The sequence below is a fragment of the Jaculus jaculus genome, chromosome 9 (genome assembly GCF_020740685.1).
Source record: "Jaculus jaculus isolate mJacJac1 chromosome 9, mJacJac1.mat.Y.cur, whole genome shotgun sequence".
Lineage (NCBI taxonomy): Eukaryota > Metazoa > Chordata > Mammalia > Rodentia > Dipodidae > Jaculus > Jaculus jaculus.
This window is the reverse complement of record NC_059110.1, coordinates 29,517,324-29,540,912: the sequence shown is the minus strand read 5'-3', so window position 1 is coordinate 29,540,912 and position 23,589 is coordinate 29,517,324. Positions and strand designations below refer to the sequence as shown.

The 23,589-nt window shown below is 42.2% G+C and overlaps 1 protein-coding gene across 3 annotated transcripts in view; it reads left to right on the top strand.

The window, feature by feature from the left end:
• Window positions 1-23,589, top strand: part of Pde7b (phosphodiesterase 7B) — a 381,712-nt gene that overhangs the window by 186,616 nt on the left and 171,507 nt on the right. The window contains exon 1 of one of the 3 annotated variants that reach the window (XM_045158760.1): window positions 14,114-14,458. The exons of the other annotated variants lie outside the window; for them this stretch is intronic. Within the exon in view, the coding sequence (XP_045014695.1) occupies window positions 14,203-14,458 (256 nt within the window). The 5' untranslated portion in view covers window positions 14,114-14,202. Of the gene's footprint in view, window positions 1-14,113; window positions 14,459-23,589 lie in introns of those variants that run through there. 3 annotated transcript variants of the gene reach the window in all.

The window sequence follows — 23,589 nt, the reverse complement described above, 5'->3', positions numbered from 1 at the left end:
AGGAAGGGAGATAATGGCGTCACCAACATAGAACAGAGATAACTTGGAAAGAAGGGATTCCACCGGAATAAAAAGGAATAGGGGAGGCGGGGAAGGGAGGGTGGTGGGAGGAGATCTGTGATCGTGGTATAATGTATATGGTATAATGTGGTGGTTGTCAATTAAAACGTTTTTAAGGCTGGAGAGATTGTTCAGTGGTTAAAGACACTTACTTGCAAAACTTGATGGCTTGGATTTGATCCCCCACTACCCATGTAAAGACAGATGCACAAAATGGCACATATGTTTGGAGTTCATGGGCAGTGGCAAAAGGCCCTGGAATATCCATTCTCTCATTTTTTCTCTCTCTCTCTCCTCACAACAAATGAATAAAAATATTTTTTTAAAGTACTGAAGTAAACTGGGCATGATGACATCTCTTATATGCCAGTACTTAAAAGAGATCAAGCAGGAGGATAAAGAGTTCAAGGTCATCCTTAGCTATATAGCAAGTTTTAGATCAACTTGCCTATATGAGACTATTTTATTTTTTAAAAACTAAGGCTGTAAAGATGGCTCATCAATTAAAGATGCTTGCAAAGCCTGATAGCTTGGGTTCGATTCCCAATACCCACGTAAAGCCAGATACACAAAATAGTGCTCATCTCTGAAGTTCATTTGCAGTGGCAGGAGGGCCTGGCTGTGCCCATTTTCTCTCTCTCTATCTCTGTATCTACAATCCTCTCTCTCTTTCTCTCAAATTAATTTTTTGAAGTACTTCTGTGAGCCACGTGTGGTGGCACTTGGGATGTCTGTCAAGGTTGTGAATTGGAGACATAGTAAGAACCTCTCTCAAGAAAAGCCAAAATACTATAGAAAGAAAATGGTGAAGAACATCTTCATCTTCAGCAGACAGACAGAAACAACATGTTGTTTATGGTTCACTTAAACAGTTTTCAAAATCAGATGGCTAGCTGCTCTCCCATCAGTAAAGGAAGTTTCTTCCTCTGTCTCTTGCCCTGTGAGAGCTCAGCAAAAAGGACAGTATAATCCAAAAAGAGTGCCCACACCAGAATCAGTCACCTCTGGCTTGCTGCACTTGACTGTAAATAGTAAATTTCTATCCTTTAAGCTATCTAGCCCATGGCATTTCGCTATAGCAGCTCAAAGCTGCCTAACACACAATCATATGGAAATAGGTCATCTATCTCTAACATTCCTTAAACTTGTGTTGCTATTGATTCCTTGCTCTGATGCCTTGCTCTTTGCTCAGTTGGAATAAGAATTTCCTAATCTACTAGTTTGGTAGGAGCTCAGTTAAGAAAAGAAGTAAGAATTTTGGTAAAGTCTTAAAATGCATTAAACTTTAAAAATATCTAGCAAGCCAGGCATGGTGGCACACGCCTTTAATCCCAGCACTTGGGAGGCAGAGGTAGGAAGATTGCCATGAGTTTGAGGCCACCCTGAGAGACATAGTGAATTCCAGGTCAGCCTGAGCTACAGCAAGACCCTACCTCAAAAAACCAAAATATATGTACATATATTACAAATAAAATTAACAAAATTATAATTAAGCATCTATGTATACCTAGCTATGCATTATATAATATAGCTCATTTTTAAAGTTTTCTTATATTTGTTTATTTGTAAGGAGAGAGAAAGATAGAGAATGGATATACCAGGGCCTCTTGTAAATTCACTGTTGCACATGTATCTGTCTGCCCACTAAATGGCTATGGTGTAGCTCAGTTGGTACACTGTGCATGGGTTTAATCTTTCATACCACAAAAATAAATAAATAAAAAGATCAGGTGTGTTGGTGTATACTTGTAGTCCCAACACTGAGATGGCCACAGTAGAATCAGAAATTCAAGGTCATCCTGTGATATATAGCAAGCATAAGGCCAACGTGAAAGTTTCACAAAGAGTGGAAACATGGGATATCTCAATATGTAAAATGTTTGCCTTACAAACACAAGGTCCTATGTTTGATCCCCAGAACCCACTTTAAAAAGCCAGGCATGGGCTAGAGAGGTAGCTTAGTGGTTAAGGCACTTGCCTATGAAGCCTTATGACCCTTGTTCAACTCTCCAGATCCCATGAAAGTCAGACGCACAAACGTGAGGCAAGCACAAGGTAGCATATGCCCACTAGGTGGCGAAAGCATCTGGAGTTCAATTGCAGAGGCTGAGGCCCTGGTCAATTCACTCTGTCTGTCTCTCTCTGTAAAAAAAAAAAGCCAGGCATGATGACACATGTTTGCAATCCCAGTGCTGGGGAGGTGGAGCAAGTGAATCCCTGGGTGCATTGGCTACCCAGTCCAACCTACTTGCTGAGCTCCAGTCCAATAAAAGACTGTCTTTAAAGATATGGACATGACTAGGAAACAATACCCAATGTTGTCCTCTGGCCTCCACACACATGCATATAGGCAAGCATGCACACAAAAACATGTTCACACACACACACACACACACACACTTTGTTCTGTAGAAAAAGGTCAGGAACCACATTTCTATATACCAAACACTTATCATGGTGGAGATAAATAATAATTCATGTTGAAGGATTTAATGAATGAGGGATACATCACAGTGATTTTAAGTTACAACGTGTAAGAAAGTTTAATTTGAAAGACAGGCCACAACAGCAAAGACAAATAGTGATATGAGAGAAGTTATGATTTCAGGTAAATAAAATGGATCATATGTACCCCTTTGTTTAAAAGAAAGAGTCAGTTTTAAAGTAGGGCACCAAGACATCATAAAGGAAATGGAACTTGATCTGGATTAGACCAAATGGGAAAATCTTTCCCAACAAAGGCGACAGTGTGAACTACAACACATTGGTCTCCTATTGCTATTATAACAAATCATCACTTCATGGCTTAAAATAACTCAGATTTATTTTCTTATAGTTCAGGAGACCTGAAGTCTAAAAATCAAAGTTTATCCCAGAGCACCTTTCTGAAGGCTCCAAGGTACAACTCATTTTCTTATCCTTTCCATCTTTTAAATTCAGCCTGCATCTTTAACTATAGGAGCCATGCCATCTGCAAAACCAGCAATAGCTTGGAGTGAGTCTCCATCTTGCCTGGGACACTGGCTCCCCACGTGTGTCTTCCATATAGAAGGAAGAACTTTTGTTATGACATAGGCCCCACCCAGAGAATCCAGAACTTTCTCCCTCTTCTAACGTCAGCTGCCACCCTAACTTCCCTTTGCCATGTAACCTAACTCACTCACAGGTCTGGGAGTTAGGATGTGGGTATCTGGAGAGTCCGTTTGTTTTCTGTCTACCACGCATCGCATAATATCAGGATGCTTCTGGCAACTTTAGACCACAATATGATTTCCATAGAAATTTTCATGTATTTAGTGTAAGTTTGAGTGAGCTTCGAGGATGAGATGAGTAGGAGTGGATTTTGTAAATCATTGAATGCCCTACAAAAGGATTTGGACTGTTTTTGTCAGTGATGATTCTCTGTCAAATTATATGAATAGCTGTCATCACTTTTCATGTTACGTATTTGAAAGAGACATGATTATAAGGTTTGTCCCAATCTATAGTACATCAACTTTTAAACAAGACTTAACTGACTCTTTTAATGGTCAATGAGAGACTTAAGGAACACAATTTAACAGTAGCTCAGTCAACTTCCTCCTCAAAGTTTAAAAGCAAGTGGGAGGAATAATAACAGCATTTCAAGGGTAGTCATTAAAAGTCTAGGCTAGTGTGGTGATACCCACCTGTAATCGCAGCTATTTGGGAGGGGAAGGTGGGAGTATTCGAGTCTAGCCTATGCAGCAAAGCAACACCTTATGTTACATTAAATAAATAAGCAGCCTCGTTTCATGATCCTGAAGTTGAGCCCTGATGCTCAAAGGTATATAAAGAGCAACACTATAAATGAACAAATCAGAGGAAATATTAATGTCAAGGTCAAAAAAAAAAAGTCAGAAGAGGCTGGGTATAGTAGCATATGCCTTCAATCCCAGTTCTCAGGAGACTGAGGTAGAGTTACTGGAAGCGCAAAGCCAGCCTAAGACACAGAGTGAGGCCAGGTCAGTCTAGGCTAGAGTGAGACCTTGCCATGAAGAAAAAAAAATCAGAAAACAAGATATCAAAAAAGTCTTAGAGGGGGTGGAGGGAAAGAGAGAACCATGGAGGAGAGAGTAGATTGAACCAGAAATCCAAAGAAAACCACAGAGCGGGCTTCACTCCTATCATGACAACCTGCACCAGGGAGATAGCAACGGGCACTGAAGACTCTCAAAACGCATCAAAGCAGACATCCGGTGGTTGCAGAGAGCTCACCACAAAGTAGACTTATAACACACCCACATCCACCAAGGGTCAGGAATATTGAGGAAGAGGGAACAGAGAGATTGTGAGAGCCACAGGCTGGGAAGGAGTATCCTGAGGCATTGCGCCCTCCCTACCAAAGACTGACCGCTACATTCATGATGCATCCCATGGTGAATATCAGTAACCCCACTTAGGAGGGTCCTCAGTGGAATGGGGACAGGAAAAAGGGGATTAAAGGGATAATACAAAGGGAATGGAACCAACACACATTTGTCCCTACAGTAAAGTTCCTAATGAATGAAAAACAAGGTTAATTATTTTTTAAAGATTAATTCTTGGGCTGGAGAGATGGCTTAGCAGTTAAGCACTTGCCTGTGAAGCCTAAAGACCCCGGTTCGAGGCTCGGTTCCCCAGGTCCCACGTTAGCCAGATGCACAAGGGGGCGCACGCGTCTGGAGTTTGTTTGCAGAGGCTGGAAGCCCTGGCACGCCCATTCTCTCTCTCTTCCTCTGTCTTTCTCTCTGTGTCTGCCGCTGTCAAATAAATAAATAAATAAAAATTTTTAAAAAAGATTAATTCTTAATATGTGTGTGGCGACACATGCCTATAATCCCAGCATTTGGTGGATGAAGGGCAAGAAGATAAGGAGTGTAATGACATCAATGACTATAATAGTGAGTTTCAAGCCAGCTTAGGCTAATTAAGATCCTATCTGAAGACAACCAAATAAATAAATAACCTTTCCCTCTTCCATTCACTAAAAAGAAAAGAAAAGAAATCAGAGCAGGGGCGGTTCATATCCATATCCTAGAGAGCAAAAGGTCACAATCATTTTAAATAATTTACAGTCTACAGGGAGTAACATGTCTCTAGCGTTTGAACAGGGGCTGGAAAAGGAAATTACCACAAGAAAACTCTTAGACAAGCTTTTGATGATAAAGACGTTAGATGCACATTAATGGTGCCAAGTGTGCCAGTGAGCTTTGCTATCTTCCTCCGGGTGTGGTGGCGACACCACCTGCCAAGCAACAACAACAAAAAAGATTCCATAGGAATCTCTGCCCCACACCGCTCCACACTATGCAGCATGTGCCGGATAGAGCCATTAAAGAATATAGCATCCTCTAGAATCATCTCCAATAACAAGCACAATGGAGTCTGCTGTTAATACAATAGTCGTCAGCTTTCCCTGCCCTGGTATTTTAGTCCCTCCCCTGAATGACAGGAAATATAGGTGTTCACAACCAGAGGAAAACACTTAGCCTTAGAAAGAACCAAGGAAGACAATGGAAAAAAAAATACAGCAAGCTGTGTTTCCAATTACCAACATATGCTTTCATTTATTCTAAGCGTTCTTGTTTAGTTAACTGTACAAATTTTTAATCATATAAACGTGGTGGTATTCTAGCCTCCTGCTCTTGATTAGCCTGGTCTTCCAGATGATTCCACATGCCTCTGGCTTCTGGCGTTGCGTTCTCATAAATACCATGTCTGAGGCTGCATGAATTCCAGGCGATACCTGTTGGAAAATGTAGCTGGCTGTACTTTACTCCACTTATCTATCTGTACCATTTGTGTTTCTTTCCCTAAGGCAAAAATGAGGAGTGGCACTGGGGTGGATTTCCCTGAGTTAGCAGCACCATCGACCACTGGCTTCAATGACTTCAGTGACTGTTTTCTTTCTTTCCCCTCCCCCACCATCCTTATTTCTTTGTGGAATTATCTGGTCACTATTCATTCATGCCTAGAATATTACAGTGGGAAAGATTAGCAGGCTTCATCGAAAGACCACTTCGCATAAATCACTTGGTATAGATCTTGACTAAATCAAGTGAAAGAACAGGTCTGAGTGAGAGGATACCCAGTGATGGAGCACAAAGGCTCAGAGCCTCACGCCTTACCTGCACTCTCACCATTTGGAAAATAGTGAGAAGATGGGAGGGGATGGCAAAAATTATTAAAAAGTCAGCTTGGTTTTTGTTAGACATTTGATGAAGACTGACTCAAAAACATAGCATTTGGGTATAAAGACTCCATCATATATGTTCTTCACTGTTTTCACTGTGTCTTAATACATAATATCCAACCTCATTTTTAAATATTTTTTTTAATTTTTTATTTATTTATTTGAGAGCAACAGACACAGAGAGAAAGACAGGTAGAAGGACAGAGAGAGAATGGGCGCGCCAGGGCTTCCAGCCTCTGCAAACGAACTCCAGACGCGTGCGCCCCCTTGTGCATCTGGCTAACGTGGGACCTGGGGAACCGAGCCTCGAACCGGGGTCCTTAGGCTTCACAGGCAAGCGCTTAACTGCTAAGCCATCTCTCCAGCCCCCAACCTTGTTTTTAAAGTTAACCCAAGAAAGGGAGGGGAATGACCAAAACAAAGAAGGAAAGCCAAGTAGTGGGTTGGATGCCATAAAATTCCCTGGACTCAGCCCTCATGGTTCCAGAGCAGTTCTGGTTGTTTATTTCCCTTGAGAGTCAAGTCAGCATGATTGATTTCGAAAGTTCCTAATCCAGTGACCCTGTGAAGAATGGGACCAGTATAAGTAGCAACTACTATAAGACAAGCAGAAAACAGTTGTCACATGGTAACCCCTTGTCTTGTCAGTCAGAATGCGCTCACAGGCATCAATACCTTTGTCATCTTTAGGGCGACCTGTTGGAAATGCGATCTCAGAACCTATGCAGCCCTGCCAAATTAGAATCAGCATGTTAGTTTCCTGGTTATTCATATGCATATTAACATTTGAGAAGCATTGCTCCCAAATGTCCAGAGACACCCTTTGGCATACAAATTGTATGTAAATCATAACCAGGGGATCATAAATGAAAGGCGGCAGAAGAGGAAAATTTAAAGAATCCTTGAGGAGACAAGGGGGATTATATCCTAGACACATGGAATGGTTAAACCCATTCTTCTTCTAATTGACTTTGAACTCCATAAACATAAATAAATATCAAGGGCAAAGCTAGGTCCCCTTAGAAGGCTTTATTCCTTACCTTTGCCTTTTGTCGTTTGTTTGTATCAATAATTTTTCCATATTTTATTAGTGGCCCAGTTTATTTTTATTATTTCCAGAGGAAAACCCTTCACCCTGGCATTTTATAGCAGTTTCTTTGAGGATAATCTTGCTTTTTACTCTCCTTGGGTTCTTCTAAGCCCAACCTAATCCTTGAGAGATTTCAGAAGTCATACATTTTACTTCTTCAAAAAGAAAAAGAAAATAGAAACATATTTCAGATTTTAACTAGTCCACTTGTTAAATATTACAACTGGTTTTGTACATTACACTTACTTTTAAAACACTTACAAATTAAGTGGAGATCAGTTAAGAACAATTGAGATTCTAAAAATGTTTGAAGAATAGAGACCCTAGCCCTCCCACAAAAAAAATGAAGCTCTCATAAATTTTTAGGGAAATGAGGCCCTCGGGCAGCCTGAAGACACATGCTTGCTACCAAACCATGTGACACAAAGCTGCACAGCTCATGACATCAAACACACTCATTAGCCACTGAGGATGGAAATACAATTCCCTACTGAAAGAACAGACAGGGTCTTACCTAGCGTGCTTCAGAACCTATGATGAAGATCATGCAGGCATGGTTCGCCTTGCTACACCTCCAAAACACACCTCCAAGGCTTTTTTATTTTTATTTATTAATTTTTGAGAGAGACAGACAGAGAGAAAAGGGCAGATAGAGAGAGAGAGAAAATGGGCACACAAGGACCTCCAGCCAGTGCAAACGAACTCCAGACGCATGCGCCCCCTTGCGCATCTGGCTAATGTGGGTCCTGGGGAACTGAGCCTCGAACAGGGGTCCTTAGGCTTCACAGGCAAGCGCTTAACCGCTTTTATTCTATGGAGCCACTTCTGTCAACACATGATGTCCTTTAGCTATTTGGGCGGTCCACATGGTGATGCTTTTGTCTACTTAATCCTGCCTTTCCACCATTAAATACCTTACCTGTCTCCTGTGTGCTCCTCCCCCAGTCTCCTCTGTCCACCACACACACCTGTCTTTGATCTGATAGATTTCTGAATTCTCATGAGGAACACAAATTTTCCAAGGGACCTGCTTCCAGGTGGGTGGGTTATGAGTCTCAGCTTTCTAATAGACACCTGAAACATTTTAGTCACATTTCAGTTAAGTTAAAACCATTAGCTATGATTTCTTGTTTTGTTATTGCAGTGTGTGTGAGTGTGCGTGTGTGTGTGTGTGTGTGTGTGTGTGTGTGTACACTCATGTGCAGACAGGGGACAACCACAGGTTGTTGTGCCTCTGGAGCCATCCACCTTTCTGGAGACAGTTTCTCTTGAGGATGGAATTCTTCAAGTAAGCAAGATGGCTGGTGAGTGAGTGAGCCCAAGGGATCCACCTGTCTCTTCCTCCCCAATGTCATGACTACAAGCATGTGCCACCACATCCAGCATTTAATTTATTTACTTACTTATTTTGCAAATGCAGGCTCTAGGAATCAAACTCAAATCCTCATGTTTACATGGCAAAAACTTTACCAACTGAGCCTCCTCCTCAAGCTATTGTTTGTTTGTTTTGTTTTGAAACAGGGTCTCTCTAGACTTAAATTTGTGATCCTCAGCCTTCTGAATGCTAGGATTACAGGTATGCATCATCACACCCAGCCAAGTATGTTGTGTTATAGTTTAAAAACAATAACATGAAATTTTATAGCATATTACATTTTCAGAACAGCTCACATTTTTGCCTTCTTTAATGCTTGAAAGTTCCCAGTGTGATGAATCAGGCACTGATGGCTCTCATGGCCCATTTATATATAAGACACTCAATTTGAGGCAAGATCTAGTAATGAGTACAGTCTGGAACCCAGTTTCCATAAACCGGAAGAAAATAGTGCTATAAAGATATCATTGTTGTAACTTTTTTTGTTTAAATAGAAACACTTGTATGGAAAATTATAAAAAGTATCCTCTCCCACCACTGATGTTCTTCCACAGTTAGAAAATCCTTACAAGGTTACAGTCAGAGGAGGCAAGGGTTTCCGACTGAAGCCCTGGGTGTTTGGTAATAGAAGAGTACACGGAGCCATTTTCACCAGCACGGAAGGAAAGCGAGTCTTCCTGCCATTTTGGCTTTTGCTACTGAATTTAGTTGCTGCTGGAAAACCTTCAGGTACAGTAAGCTTAATATTAGTGTAGACATCTTGCTTGCTACAATCCTGATTTCCCTGTCTAGACATACTCTGGAAACCAGGATTCAAGCTGTGGAACCCAGCAGGTCCTGACACTGACAAAGGACCCTGGGGCCAACATAAGAGACTCTCTTTCTCTTCTGCTGTTGATCTTGCAATAAGTACATATTTACACAGTGAATAAGAGAATGGTGGCCATAACTTAGGCCCCTGTTGTAAAATCAAAGTATAAATCTGTCAGCTGAATCCCTTCTACTTAGCCCACCTCATCTCCCCTCACCTTCCCCCACCCACTGTCCTCCTGGTCCTTGTGACAACGGAAATATGTGCTGCCTTGTATGGTCAGCCTGTAGACCAACTTCTTTCCTGACTTGTTGGCACTGTTCCTTGAGATTAGCTAAGGCCAAAGCTATTGCATTTCCATTTCTCCTGAAGGACACTGTAAATTGTTTGAGCTACTCTTCTACTTAGGCTACATTAAACAAAGTTGAAAGACCTGTTTTTCCTTCCTTGCTCACTTGGGATTGCATCTGAATCGTGCTTGTGAAACCAGGGTGGTCATAAGTGTATGTGTGGAGGAGGGCTACACATTTATATCTGAAATCAATTGATGAATAAAAAGTCTAGAACAAAACAAACTCCCTCAAACACAGAAGACATAGGTTTCTAAGACTGCATTTTATTTTGGTGTTTTTTAAAAGAAAATATTTATTTACACGTGTGTGTGTGTGTGTGTGTGTGTGCGCATGTGTGTATGCACACCAGGGCCTCTTGCCTCTGTAAACAAACCCCAGAATCTTGACATTTGTGTCTGGCTTACATGGTTAGCCTGAGAATTGAATCAGGGCAGTCAGACTTTGCAAGCAAGTGCCTTTAACTCCTGAACCATCTTCCCAGACCCTAAATATGCATTTTAAAGATACATATTTCCAGGCTAGAGGGATTGCTTATCGGTTAAGGCACTTGCCTGCAAAGCCAAAGGACCTTGGTTCAATTGTCCAGGACCCACGTAAGCCAGATGCACAAAGGGGCACATATATCTGGAGTTTGTTTGCAGCGGCTGGAAGCCCTGGCACACCCATTCTCCCCCCCCATCTCAAATAAATAAATAAAAATAAAACATTTTTAAGAATTATTTTAAAAGATACATATTTCCTTCTGTAAGTCATATATAATATAGGCTTTTCAGCCTACTGATTAGAACACCCATAGTCTACATAATCTTTGCACAGCTTAGAACATGGAAAGTTCTATAAATTAATTCAGCAATCAAATCAAGTCTGCCTTTAACATACTTTTCCATGCACTTAATATTGGGGTTTCAAATTTCTATCCTTTATAGCTGTAACTGCACAGCAATGTCTTATTGGTCTGATGTGTTCCCATTGGAACAGCTGTTTTGACTCGGACTGTTCAACGTTACCTTTCTTCCACACAAGGAGAAATTTCTGTCTTCCTCTTACCGGAATGTTAGTTTGACTCACAGTGCCTGAGTAAAGAACCTGCTTATTTTGAAAGTTTAATCTCAGAATTTCCTGTCTGTCATGCATTCATTGTGAATATCAACATTAGTGAGAACTCTCACAAGTCAGATAGATGGGACTTTGCCCCAACAACCCCAGCTGTTTTCTCAAGCCCAGTGACCCAAACTTCTGGCTGTGGCTGGTGTCTCAAGGTGAAAGGAGCTCGCTCCCTAAGCAAGCTCTCCTGCGGTAACTATTTGGAACACTGAGAGGTTCTCCAAACCACCTTTAAGAGAGACCGTGTGGTTGAAGACTTTACTCTAGTGAGCACTAACACCTCATCAGCTTGTCCCAGTCTCTTGGGTCTACTGTTGAGCCAAAAATCTCCTGAGCCAAGCTTTCTCGCAAGATTTCCGGTACTTCCTGTTTCTATGCGAGCCAGAAATACCATGAGAACGACCTTTCTTGTGGTATTTTTGCACTTCTACTCTGGGATGAAGATAATCCCATATTGGGGAAAAAATTTTAAATGTGAAAACATTTTCAACTTTCAGACCTTCAAGTGAAGTAGATTCTTCCCTAGGAATAAAAGTTTAACATGATGTTTGACCTGATATAGGACATGATATTTGCTTTGCCCTAACTTATCTCTTATAGGAAATATTCATTTTCCATGATCCAACATTCTATAATTTCTGTGGCATACTTTTATAAGTAAATATATAAAACTGCATGAAAGACGGTGGAAATGTATTTTCTTAGGTTAAAAAAGTCATGTGCAATTCAGAGTTGAGTTCTTAATGCTTTCATGTATGTGATGATATATCATATCATATATTTGTTTTCTTTGTTCTTAATTCTTTTGTTCCAAGGGTCAGGATATCCTGATGCTAAGTACTATTGCAAAATAACTGAACAAAAATAAAAATAGTCAAACACTTAGGAAACTCTTCAGTTGTTATGTCGAGGAAGTTTGTGAGTGAGGAGTGAGTTTAAGACATCATTCAGGAAATAAGGTAATAGAGTGCAACAGCTCACATGGACTTCTTTAAAAAAGTCATCTTAATTCTAGACATCCTTGCTGGCCCCCTCCTGCCCCTCCCCACCCCTATCTGATGAAAAGGAAAGATAACAACGAGAACAGGACAGAAAGGGCGGTTAAGCAAGGTGAGTGTGTCAAATCAATGTATAAACCCTTTCCTCTCTCAACAGGGAGAATTAAGAAAGGCCTGTCTCTCAGATAAAGTGGACCACTGATTATTCCCTCGCTGGGTTGTACTCATATAAAAGAGTTGTTTGCTCATTTTAAAAAAAAATAATTACATCCACAAAAAGTCGCGCCGTTGTTCCTTTATACCTTCAAAGGACCCTGGTCCTTCTGCATCTATTAGGCTTTACTGCTGTACTTTCCATCTAGAAAAACAAAAAGAAAAGAAAGAAAAATTAACTCTGTAAAACAAAACTTCTTAACCAGTGGATCTAAAGGTATAATAATAAAAGTACAGTAGGTCTTGCTGCTGCTTTTGCTTTTCTGCCAAGAGCAATGAAAATAAAATACACTTGCCTTGGTCTTTCTCCTTTCCCCCAAACCTCCATGCTCCCCAAAGAAACATCAAATGATTGTATGATCAACCAACCCCCGGCAGGAAGGTAGCAGGAGCTACATTATTGCGATGATTGTACACCAGCAAAATAAAGCGTCCAGCAAAACAAAAGCCTTTGTAATGCAGAGACTGAGGGGCCAAGGAAGATGGGGTTGTTCCAAAGTCTTTCAAGCGCACAGGGGCGTTCCATGTGAATGTGCAAGTTCAAATTGTCCCTACAAACCCAATTTTCTGGCAAAAAGCGCCTAACATAATACCACCCCACTTTCATTTCTATCCAGGGCCTTTCACATAAGCGACAGGGGGCATCTCTTGCTGCTGTGTTGGTTCTGATTTCCAGGGTCAGCGCCTTCATCTCAGAGCCCACAGTTGTCCTCAATTCCCCGCTCTCAGGTGGGGGGGACACAGTAGTCAGTGGCCCAGATATGAGGCCCACAGCGCTTTCTCTTTGGAAAAGTGGATCTTCCTTACTTGCTTTCTTGTCGTGGCCATTTATGAACTCCCTAGGAGCACCCTTGAAAATGAGGACTACCCGTTGAAAAAAAAAAAAAAATGGGTTTTTAACCATCCCCAAGCCATGAGTCCAGACTACACAAACCCACTGCGCATATGCATGGAGACCTTGACACTTCCCTAAATCCACCTCCTTCCAGTTAGCTTTGGAATGTGATTCCATGTTATTTCCCTTCCAGCTGAAGGGCAGCTGAGGTGACAAAGGGATTTGACTAATAGGCCAAAACGGGGTTAGTTTGCAAAAGAACTTGGACTGCAGGGGGCGGGGCGTGGACAGGACGGTAGGGGCTTTGAACTGCTACGCTGAGAATCAAAACCTCGCCTCTCCCAGGGTGGATGGACCAGGTGGACCCCTCTCCGCCCACCACCACCACCAACCCCCTACAGGAGAGAGAAAAGCTATTTGCCGTGTTTGCTGACAGCTCCTGGGGCCTTGCAGGACCAGAGTCTGGGAAGCTGGCAGTCTTTCCTGCACCTCGGGAGGGGAGGAGGGGGGGTGAAACCTCACCTGACATCTTCCAGTTATCCTGGCCCCTGGCGGGCAGGCAAAGCTGGGCCCTGCCTGGGCCCCGGAGTCTTTCAGAGCTGAGCCACACTTGGCAAACTTTGACAAGTAACCCCCACCCCCACCCAAAAAAAAAAAAAAATCTCCCTGAAAAACAAACACATCAGGAGGAAGACAGGAAAACCTAATGCTGAAACCTTGATGGCTCTCCACTCCCCCCCACCCCACCCCCGGCACCCACACCCACCCCCCACTTGCCGCCGCCGTCCCAGCTGTAGCCTGGGATTAATTAAGCACAGTGAACTCGGTGCCTGGGAGAGAAAGGGAGGGAAACGCGCCCGGCTCGGTCTCTAAGGAAGGCGGACGGGGCCGGGAGCGAGAACCTCCTAGGAAGTGCATCACTTGTCGTCTGGTCGCCAGTGTGGTCGTGTGCACGGACTGGGGGAGCCCCGGGGATTGGGGTGGGAGGGGGGTGACGGGGAGAGCGAGGGCGAGGCTGTGCCAGGCTGGAGGAAGCTCGTCTTGCCAAGGCTGGAGAGGATTTCACGGGGGGTCGGCGTGCCGCTGCCCGGGAAGAAGTTCCCCTCGGGTGGCAGTGACCGGCGCGGCGGCGGCGGCGGCCCGACCTCCTCTGCCGGGCGACGGGGCAGAATGCCGGTGCTCGAGCGCTACTTCCACCCGGCCGAGCTTGGCAGGAGGTGGACGGCCCCAGAAGGTGTGCTGCTGCCCTCCTCCTCCTCCCTGTCGCTCGGCAGCCGGCCCGGGTGCCAGCAGGGGCCGCCGCTGCCCTGGGACCTGCCAGAGATGATCAGGATGGTCAAGCTGGTCTGGAAGTCCAAAAGTGAACTGCAGCCACCCAGGCAGAGAGGCGTTCTGGACAACGAAGATGCTGTCCACGGCTTTCCAGGTAAAACGGACTTAGGGGGTGCAGATGGTAACGGGGCGATTGGGGGGGGGGGCCCGGGGGAGCACGTCTGATTACTCTGGGTTCCTTCCTTCCCCCAAGCCAATTAAAAAGAAAAATTGGGAAGATGAGGGAAGGGACGTTGTGCAGTAAGGGTCCGAGGGCTGTGACTTAACAGACGTTGGTTCTGTTGTAGAAATGCATTTAGTCTGATAATTAAGGAGAGATCATGAAAGAGGGGACCCACAAACCTGATTTGGGGGCTCAGCTTGCTGCAGGCTTGTGCGGTGGGCTTTCCAGACCCCCAGGAGGAGAGGGTGAAATCGGATTTCTTTAATGTCCCCCCCCCGCCCCACCCCCGCTACCTCTAACATTTCTTGTGGGCAAGTTGGAGAAGTCTCCTACACAATGATTTCTTTGAGTTGCTTTTCATGATTGTTTATTTAAAGTAAAACTGTATCTTCCCATTTTTAACTATGCAACTATTGTACCAGTAACGTTTCCCAGCATTGAGTTTGGACTGCATGTTTTTAAAGTCCTGGGCAAGCTACAAAAGTTTCCTGCCTCAGTTTCCCCTCTGGCAAGTGACAGTAATGCCAACATTCCCACTGATAGGAAGAAAATTCGACTCGTCCACCAGTGTGGAAATGATGATTCATTCATAAGTACTTGGTCACGTTACAAGAATGCGCTGCGTTTGGGGTGGTAGTGGGGACCTTTCCTGTGTTTCTCAGCAGTGGTCACAGTGGCAGAAAGATGCTCTCGGGACGCTGTGGACCGTGAGTGCCACTGCTGACTTCAGGGCGCATTCTTCCTCTGGGGACTATGCAGGTAAATGTTTGGAAAGGAGCGGGCTCACTCGAGAAGACTGGATAGGAGTGTGTTTATGGCTTTTAAGTCTTGGCGCTCCCCATGCAGTGGAACCCCTGACGTGCCATTGGCAGCAAGAGATGGGCAGATGGAAAAGATACACCAAAAAACCACCTTCCCCTTCCTTATGGAAAGAGGCTGGGAATAAAAATTCGCCTCGTTTTTTTTTTTTATTTTTAATAACGGATGGCAGAAAGTTTTTTTTTAAGTTACCTAATAATCTATAAAAATATTATTAAAAAGTAATGCTCTAGGCAAAAAAAAAAAAAAAAAAAAAGATCTGAAAGGCAGAAAAAGGCACCAGTGTCGGGTCTCTAGTAAACAATGAGCATTTGAGTACTTCAAGAAGAGAAGGAAAGCAATCAGCCTGAGGTTTATGCGGCATTTGGAAGATGAGAGCCCACAGAAATGGGTTAGGGTCAGAAGAAATGAGGTAATGCAAAAGCCATATTCCATATTTCATGTGAGTGGGACAAGGAAAAAGCCACCTGGGCAAAAAAATTAACTATGACACTCCAACTGCTACCACTCTTGGTTTGTTTTATTAAATGAAACATGACCAAAATTCCTATTTCAAATGATCCCCTTTCATAAAGTCACCTGACTCCACAAATGTTATTTAGCATGACTGTGGGAATAGGTACACAGCATTATGATATCCCGTAGGAGGAGTGTCTAGCTCGTGAAGAAAGACTACCACAGAGAACACCAGAGCTCTGTAACCTTGTAGTTACTTGAAAGGTACTGGATGTCTGGAAGGAGTCTCTTGAGGCCTCCACCTAAAGAGAAAGCTACACCTGTCCCCATCCTGGTCCCCCTTTTCCTACAAGGTGGCAGGTTCGGGTTCAACACCTCCCCTCAGGGTGTAATATGCCTCCTCTTCTTTCCCTGCCTTGCCATTCCCAGGGAAGGAAGACCTCAGACTCTCTAGTATGGACATCAGCAGAGGGTCAAAGGAACGAACTCCAGGAGACAGCTGTTCTGCTCCCCCTTCTGCTCTGCTCCTGTTTTCCTTTTCATTCTAGCCTGTCTCCTGGCACTGCCTCCCCACGGCCCACCTTGTCCCAGCACCAAGGTGCTCTTCAAGTGTGTCATTTTTCCCCATCAGCGCAATGACAACAGAGATACTGGGAACACTTGCAGTGTGTTTTTGTAATCTGTCATGTTTCTAGTTTTAGAAAGTGGTACATTAAGTTGTGTTCAGTTACAATAGTTTATAGTGAAAAGTACCAAAACAAACAAACAAAAACCCACACATCACCCTCTCTCTCTTTCTTTTTCTCCATATCTCTCTCTCTCTCTCTCCCTCTATCTCCCTCTCTCTCTCTCTCTCTCTCTCTCTCTCTCTCTCTCTCTCTCTCTCTCTCTTCTCACTCTTACCTCAGGCCCTCAGACAATCTATACTCTGACAATATTATTAAGCAACTCACTGGGCAACCAGTGGTGCCTGCCTCCAAGCCTTGTCTTGTGCTTGGAATGTCTTACTTTGGCTCAGCCCCCTGAGAATATTCTATTCAAACTAACAAATCCAAATCAAGCATCCCTACCCCCATCTTCCCCATGACTTTTAAAAATTCCCTTCTCTTTCCTATTTTTTTACTGGTAGGTGTTTTAACATGGTGCACACAACACTTTTGCCATGCTAGTAACTGAAAACAGGAAAGCTAAATATTAAAAACTTCTGTGCTTATTTTGACTGCCTGTGATAACAGATGAATAGGTTTAAATGCTTAAAAACCATGAAATTGCAGAAATTCTGAATGGAACCAATAGTCACTTTACAGGGCTCCAGAGATGAATGTCACTGATTCTGAATATGTTTAATGTAACCTGAAAAGTTCCAGGTTTTCTTTTCCTTCATGAAGGACATCATTTTTACTTCTGCTTCTTAGACAACACTGGAACTTTGTTCTTCACAAGAGAAATAGAAAAATGTTCTGAGATATTATTTTAGGTAATAAAGGGTAAGAGCAAAAGCATTTGTGAAAAAAAATAAATTAAAAAATATGTATTCTGTGAGATTTTTTTTGTTGTTTTGGCTTTTTTGAGGTAGGGTCTTGCTGTAGCCCAGGCTGACCTGGAATTCACTATGTAGTCTCAAGGTGGCCTCGAACTCACAGTGATCCTCCTACCTCCCCCTCACGAGTGCTGGGATTAGAGGCATGTGCCACCATGCCCGGCCTATTCTGTGAAATTTTGAGATATCCTGAATCATAACTGATGGATAGCAAAAGAGAACAGTGCTCTGAAGAGAGCAAGGAATGCTGAGAGAAGAGGGTGGACATCTCTCACTACCTACAAATCAACATGCACTGAAGGCGTTTGGGTAGATATTCCAAGCAATAGGCTAGAGGAGGGAATAGGAGAGAGGGACAGGTCACTTTCACCAAGTGGGGTGCATGGCATCAGAGTGACCCCAAGCTGAGCATTGGCCAGGGCACCATTTATCCTACTGCTCCCAAAGTTATTGGCGTATCTTAAGTCAAAATGTCAACTCAGTTTGTTGAATTATACCATATTATTTAATCATGTGTAATCATATTATTTAATCATATCATTTTCCTTTTCTGAAACAGAAGATCATCTAATTAGCTAACCCTGGCTTCTATAAAGGGGGGAGCATGTAATCCCTTTGGTCCAGGGTCACACATTTAGACTGTGTCAGAACCAGAGAAGGAGCTCAATGTCCCAACTCTAATCTATACAACTGGCAGGATCGAAGCTTGTGCTGGGTGATTGAAAAAATTAATGTAATATATAAGATAAGACATGGTAGCTAGAAGATGGGTCAGTGGTTAAATAAATGTAATAGTTTGCAAGTCTGATGGCCTGGGTTCGATTCCCCCGGATCCATGTAAAACTGAATGCACAAAGTGGCGAGTGCCTCTGGAGTTCATTTGCAGCAGCAAGAAGCCCTGGCATGTCCATTCTCAGTCTCTATCTGTCTGTCTGACTATCTATCTCAAATAAATAAAAACAAAACATAAGTCATGTCTCTGTTAGTTATATGCTGATAAGGCAAACATGGGAAGTCATGGTGCAACACTTAGTCAAGCCAGAAAATTAATAGTGCCATGCAAAATACATCAGAAGACTGTGCCTTCTTTACATTTTTCTACTTATTTCAAGGGGTCTAGTGTTAGATGGGAACTTTGAGTCCTGGGAGGTGATGATCCTCAACAGAAAGCAAACTTCCAGCACAGCCTTGAGAGCAAGCACCAAAGTTGGGAACAGGAGCTAGAAGAAGAGTGAAACATGAATAGCTGGTTTCTCAAATGCTATGAGGACAAATATGACTCTAATTATTATTCCAGTCAGCAACTAGTTGAAGACTAGACATCCTCTAGCAGGGCCTGTTCTTAACTAAATAAATAATTTTATTTTGAAATTCAACCAAATAACTGCAAAGTCTGCAGCTGTGGCACCTACCTTTCATTTTGGTGTCTCGAGTCTAAATTTTACATTATATTTTACTTATTCATTAAGTTTGTTCTCATTTCAATAGCCTTTGGTTGCAGAAAAATACGAAACCACACAGAGAAGAAAAAACACTATTTATTTCCCTATAGCTACCATGTTGTGCTATCCCACAGGGCGAATAAAGATATCAGAAATTTGCTTTATAGTCAGCTCTGAATATCAAACATCAGAATATCAAACATAAGGGAATTCTGATTCCAGAACTCTACAATTTAAACTGATCTTGAAAGTACCATTTTGATATGTCTCAAGGAGTAGTCTTGGCAAATGATGCTGAAGAATGAACACTTGGATTGTTCTAAATCTAGGAGCATGGACTGGATGGGTAATTTATACCATGCATGGTGTTACACAACATAGGCTCAGAAATGAATCAAATGTTTAATGAGAGCATGATTCTGAATTTATGAATGTGAGTTCAGTCTGCAGCTTCAGTGGGAAAGCAAGTACTTGTTGGTTTCAATTTTTATATACACTCAAAATAATGACTGTAGAACCAGGTGTTGTGGTGCATGCCATTAATCCCAGCATTCAGGAGGCAGAGGTAGGAGAATCACCCTGAGTTTGAGGCCAGCCTGAGACTACACAGTGAATTGAAGGTCAGCCTAGAGTGAAACCATACCTCAAGAAAAAAAGATACTGACTGTAAAGCTGGTGAAATGCAAAAACACTTATAGGACTGGTGACATGGCTCAGCAGTTAAGGCAAAGCCTAATGACTGGGCTTCAGTTCCCCAGGACCCAAGTAAGCCAGAAGCACAAAGTGGCGCATGCATCTGGAGTTCATTTGCAGTGGCTAGAGGCTCTGGTGCACCCATACTCACTCTCTCTCTCTCTCTCTCTCTCTCTCTCTCTCTCTCTCTTTCGGCCTGTATCTCTGCTTGCAAATAAATAAACAAAATATTAGTTAAAAATTTTTTAAGTTCATATGCATTTTCAAATACTCATCAATGTTTAATGAGTTCATTCAAACCAGAACAAATTGATTTGAGGAAAGATTCAATTAGTCTCAATAACTTGCTATTAATTCATAACATTTTTCTAAAACTACTACTTACAGACATGAACCTGCATTCAATTGGTAGCTATGCTGAATAACAATCAATGACAATTTCATCCATCCTTTAAATGGGATTGCAAAATTGAGTCAAATCTGGAACACAAGCCAGGCATAGTGGCTCATTCTTATAATCCCAACACTTGGGAGGTGGACACAAGATGATTGCCATGAGTTTAAGGACAACCTGGACTATAGAGTGAGACTCTGCCTCAAAACAGAAGGAAGGAAAGAAAAGAGAAAGAAAGGAAGGGAGGGAGAGAAGGAGGGAGAGAGGGAGGGAGGGAGGGAGGGAAGGAGGGAGGGAAAGAGGGAGGGAAAGAGGGAGGGAGGGAAAGATATGAACCAAACCTGTTATTTCCCTTGCTCTATTTTATTTTCTGGATGGCAGAAACCCAGGTGTAAGACAATTCCTCCATATCCAGAATTCCAATTGGTTTAAGAGTGACAGCCTGGGGCTGGAGAGATGGCTTAGCGGTTAAGCGCTTGCCTGTGAAGCCTTAGGACCCCGGTTCGAGGCTCGATTCCCCAGGACCCACGTTAGCCAGATGCACAAGGGGGCGCACGTCTGGAGTTCATTTGCCATGGCTGAAAGCCCTGGCATGCCCATTCTCCGCCCCCCTCCCACTTTTTGTTTGTTGTTCTCAAATAAATAAATAAAAATAAAACAAAAAAAAATTTTAAGAGTGACAGCCTGTAGTTGTAGAGCTGAGGCTGGATGTATTTAAATCGTGTTAAATCCTTCATCCCCATTTCTGAACAGGGGGACCCTTGGCAAGTTACTTCCCCACAAAGGTACCTCAGCTTTGCGTCTATAAAACAATATGGGGCTTAGCAGTTAAGGTACTTGCCTGTGAACTCTAAGGACCCAGGTTGATTCCCCATCTGGAGTTTGTTTGCAGTGGCTAGAAGCCTTGGTGCACCCATTCTCCTCTCTCTCTCTCTCTCTCTATCTATCTATCTATCTATCTCTTTCTCCTTGCAAATAAAATATTTTTAAAAACCAATATGAACAACAATAGTCTCTGGCCACTGCAAACAAACTCCAGTTGCATGTACCTCTGTGCTTCTGGCTTTATGTGGGTACTGTGGAATCGAACCTAGATCATAGGCTTTGTAGGCAGGCACCTTAACCACTTAGCCATCTCTCCAGACCCTATCTTTCACTTTATTATAATTAGTATACATCTGCTTTCTCCTTTCCTGAGTCTCTGTTCCTTGAGAGTCTGGAGAACATCCTATTTCTTTGTGTTCTCCCTAACATCTTTCACTTGTCAGCAACTCAATACATTTTGATATGTGAGCAAAAAAAGAAAATTATCAGAAGGAATAAAATCATTTACAAGTTGCCATTAAGTGTATGAATGAGTATTCTCCCCCCCACCCCCCCAGGGACAGACTATTCAAGAACTATGAATTTGAGTCCTTCCTTTTAATGGAATCATTTTTAAATGTCTATTCTAACAGGAGATCAGGATTAGTCATTATAGCTTGAAAATAAAAAAGGTTCACAAGAGTGAATTTCAAGACTAAGATGAAACAGCTCTCTCTTCTTAAATAGAAGTTGTAATTCAGTGATAATTATAAATTTTGAGAGCAAGTACATACAAGCCATGCACGAACTTATATACTCTTAAGATGATTGTTTGGGGTGTATGGCAGAAAGTTTCCAAGGCTGCTTCCTTTACAGATAACATTCCGTGTACTCCTCAACATGATTGCAGAACAAGGATATGAAATGTAGGTGTTTACCTGGCTCTGCGGATGGTCTTTTGAGGAGAAGAAACTGAAGAGAGGATGTTATTCCCATGTCCTCTGCTCTTTGCCTAGAAGCTGTGCCTTTTTCCTTCCTTTCTTCCTTCCTTCTTTTTGTTTTGAACAAGGCTGGCTTAGCTGGATAGTGGAGTTCTGATTTCTGCAACACATTATTCTTGAAAAGGAAAACATTAGCAGTATTATTACATAAAGACTAAAAAGCTCCATGATATTTTTTTACCTCACAGAAACAACTGAAAATGTGTGATCTTTTCGACTCTCTCCTATTTTCTGTCTTTAGTTATCAGCATACTTCATAGTATAGAGAAAATACATCTCACTGTGTCAAAAACAGTAACTGATGTTCACAGTACTTATGATTTAATGCCATGTCATAGTCTAGCTATACACACAGCTTAAACCTTGTCTCCTGTTTTTCATTTATCTCTCTTGGCCTTTCCGTAAATGTCTCTCATTTACATCATTCTCAAAACGGCTAAGAGACCACTCTAAGAGATGAGTTTTACAATTTCCCACTTGTCTTAAATATATTCAAACTATCAACTTTTCATATCCTTCCTTCAAATTACTTCTTATTTAAAAAGTCACATGGCATATGACTTACAGATTATAAACCAAAGGACTGTCCTGAACATTTTGTTACTTCATGGGCTCCATACAAGTTCTAAAGGAATTCTAGAGCATGTAGATCCTATCTTTAGCAACAAATTAGTAACGTTAGTAACAAATAAAAATTAAAATCAGCTCTGTGTACAATTTGAAGGCATAGTTTACAATGATGAAGCAGAGTTTAGCTGTAAGTGCCTTTAGGTCCAAAAGACAAAGCTAACTGAAGGCAAACAAAATTACTAGAAGAAAAACTTTCTAGACAGGTTGAGCGGCAATTGCTTAAACTGAGTAATAGAAACAAGAGCTATAAATAAATAAAGTATAAATGGGGATTGGTATAAATGTTTTATCAAAGTATTAAATAGGAGCATTAAATAGCTAAGGGTAACAAGGTGGATTGATCCCCTTCTCCAACCTACCATATAATGGAATAAATCGCACCTTTCAAAAAAAAAAATCCTTAGATTTTCCTCAACCTCTGGAACTAAAGTCAAACACAAAATTCTTTTTCATGCCCCCTTCCCCAAATCTTTTCAGGTGGCCCAAACATAAGCCCATACCATAACTGATGAGCACTGAAGACATTCAGCTAGAGGAACTGTGAGAAATTAGTTAGAAGTAGATAGAATGTGCTGAATTTAGAAAGAGAAGAGAAAGGAACTAGGCACAGAGTGCCAAAAGGAAGAAAGTAAGGAGGTGAAATCCAAAACACATATAGAAATGAGGTGGAAACAGTTACTGTCTAAAACATGTAAGAAAGATTGTGGATTTCTATGCTCAATTGGACAATCAGATGTAGGCTATTTCTCTCTGTCCATCAGTCGAATCTTGGCTGGTTCATCAGCTTTCATAGCAGGGGTCCAAAGCCTACATGGAGAATAAGGAATTTTAAACTTTCTAATTAACAACATGGTGGTCAGTCTCTTCCCCTTAAACCTCTTGTTTCAAGTAAATTCTTTTCCTTTCCAATTCTTCTCCAATATGGCATGGATGGAGGGGTGAAGGTGTGCTTCAAGTACCCACCTGTGCATGTATCTGAATGTTTCCTCTGAACAACTTGCCAACATGAGAAATCACAAACATGTTCATCTGCCTTCAGTTCAGGTTCTGACTCACTTTCCACTGTTGCCCAGGCTGTCAGGAGTAGGAGACAACACTTCCCTAGTCCTTAGGGTGGGAAGTGCTGGAAGAAATATGGCTGCCCAGCATTGTAGCAGAGATTGTGTGTTTTTCTCACACTGAGTCAGAAATCATTATTGCTTCTTCTAAAATGGCTGATAAGGGAAACTGCTGCCACCTACTCCCTATGCCTCACTGGATATTAGAATTAGATTCCTGACTAG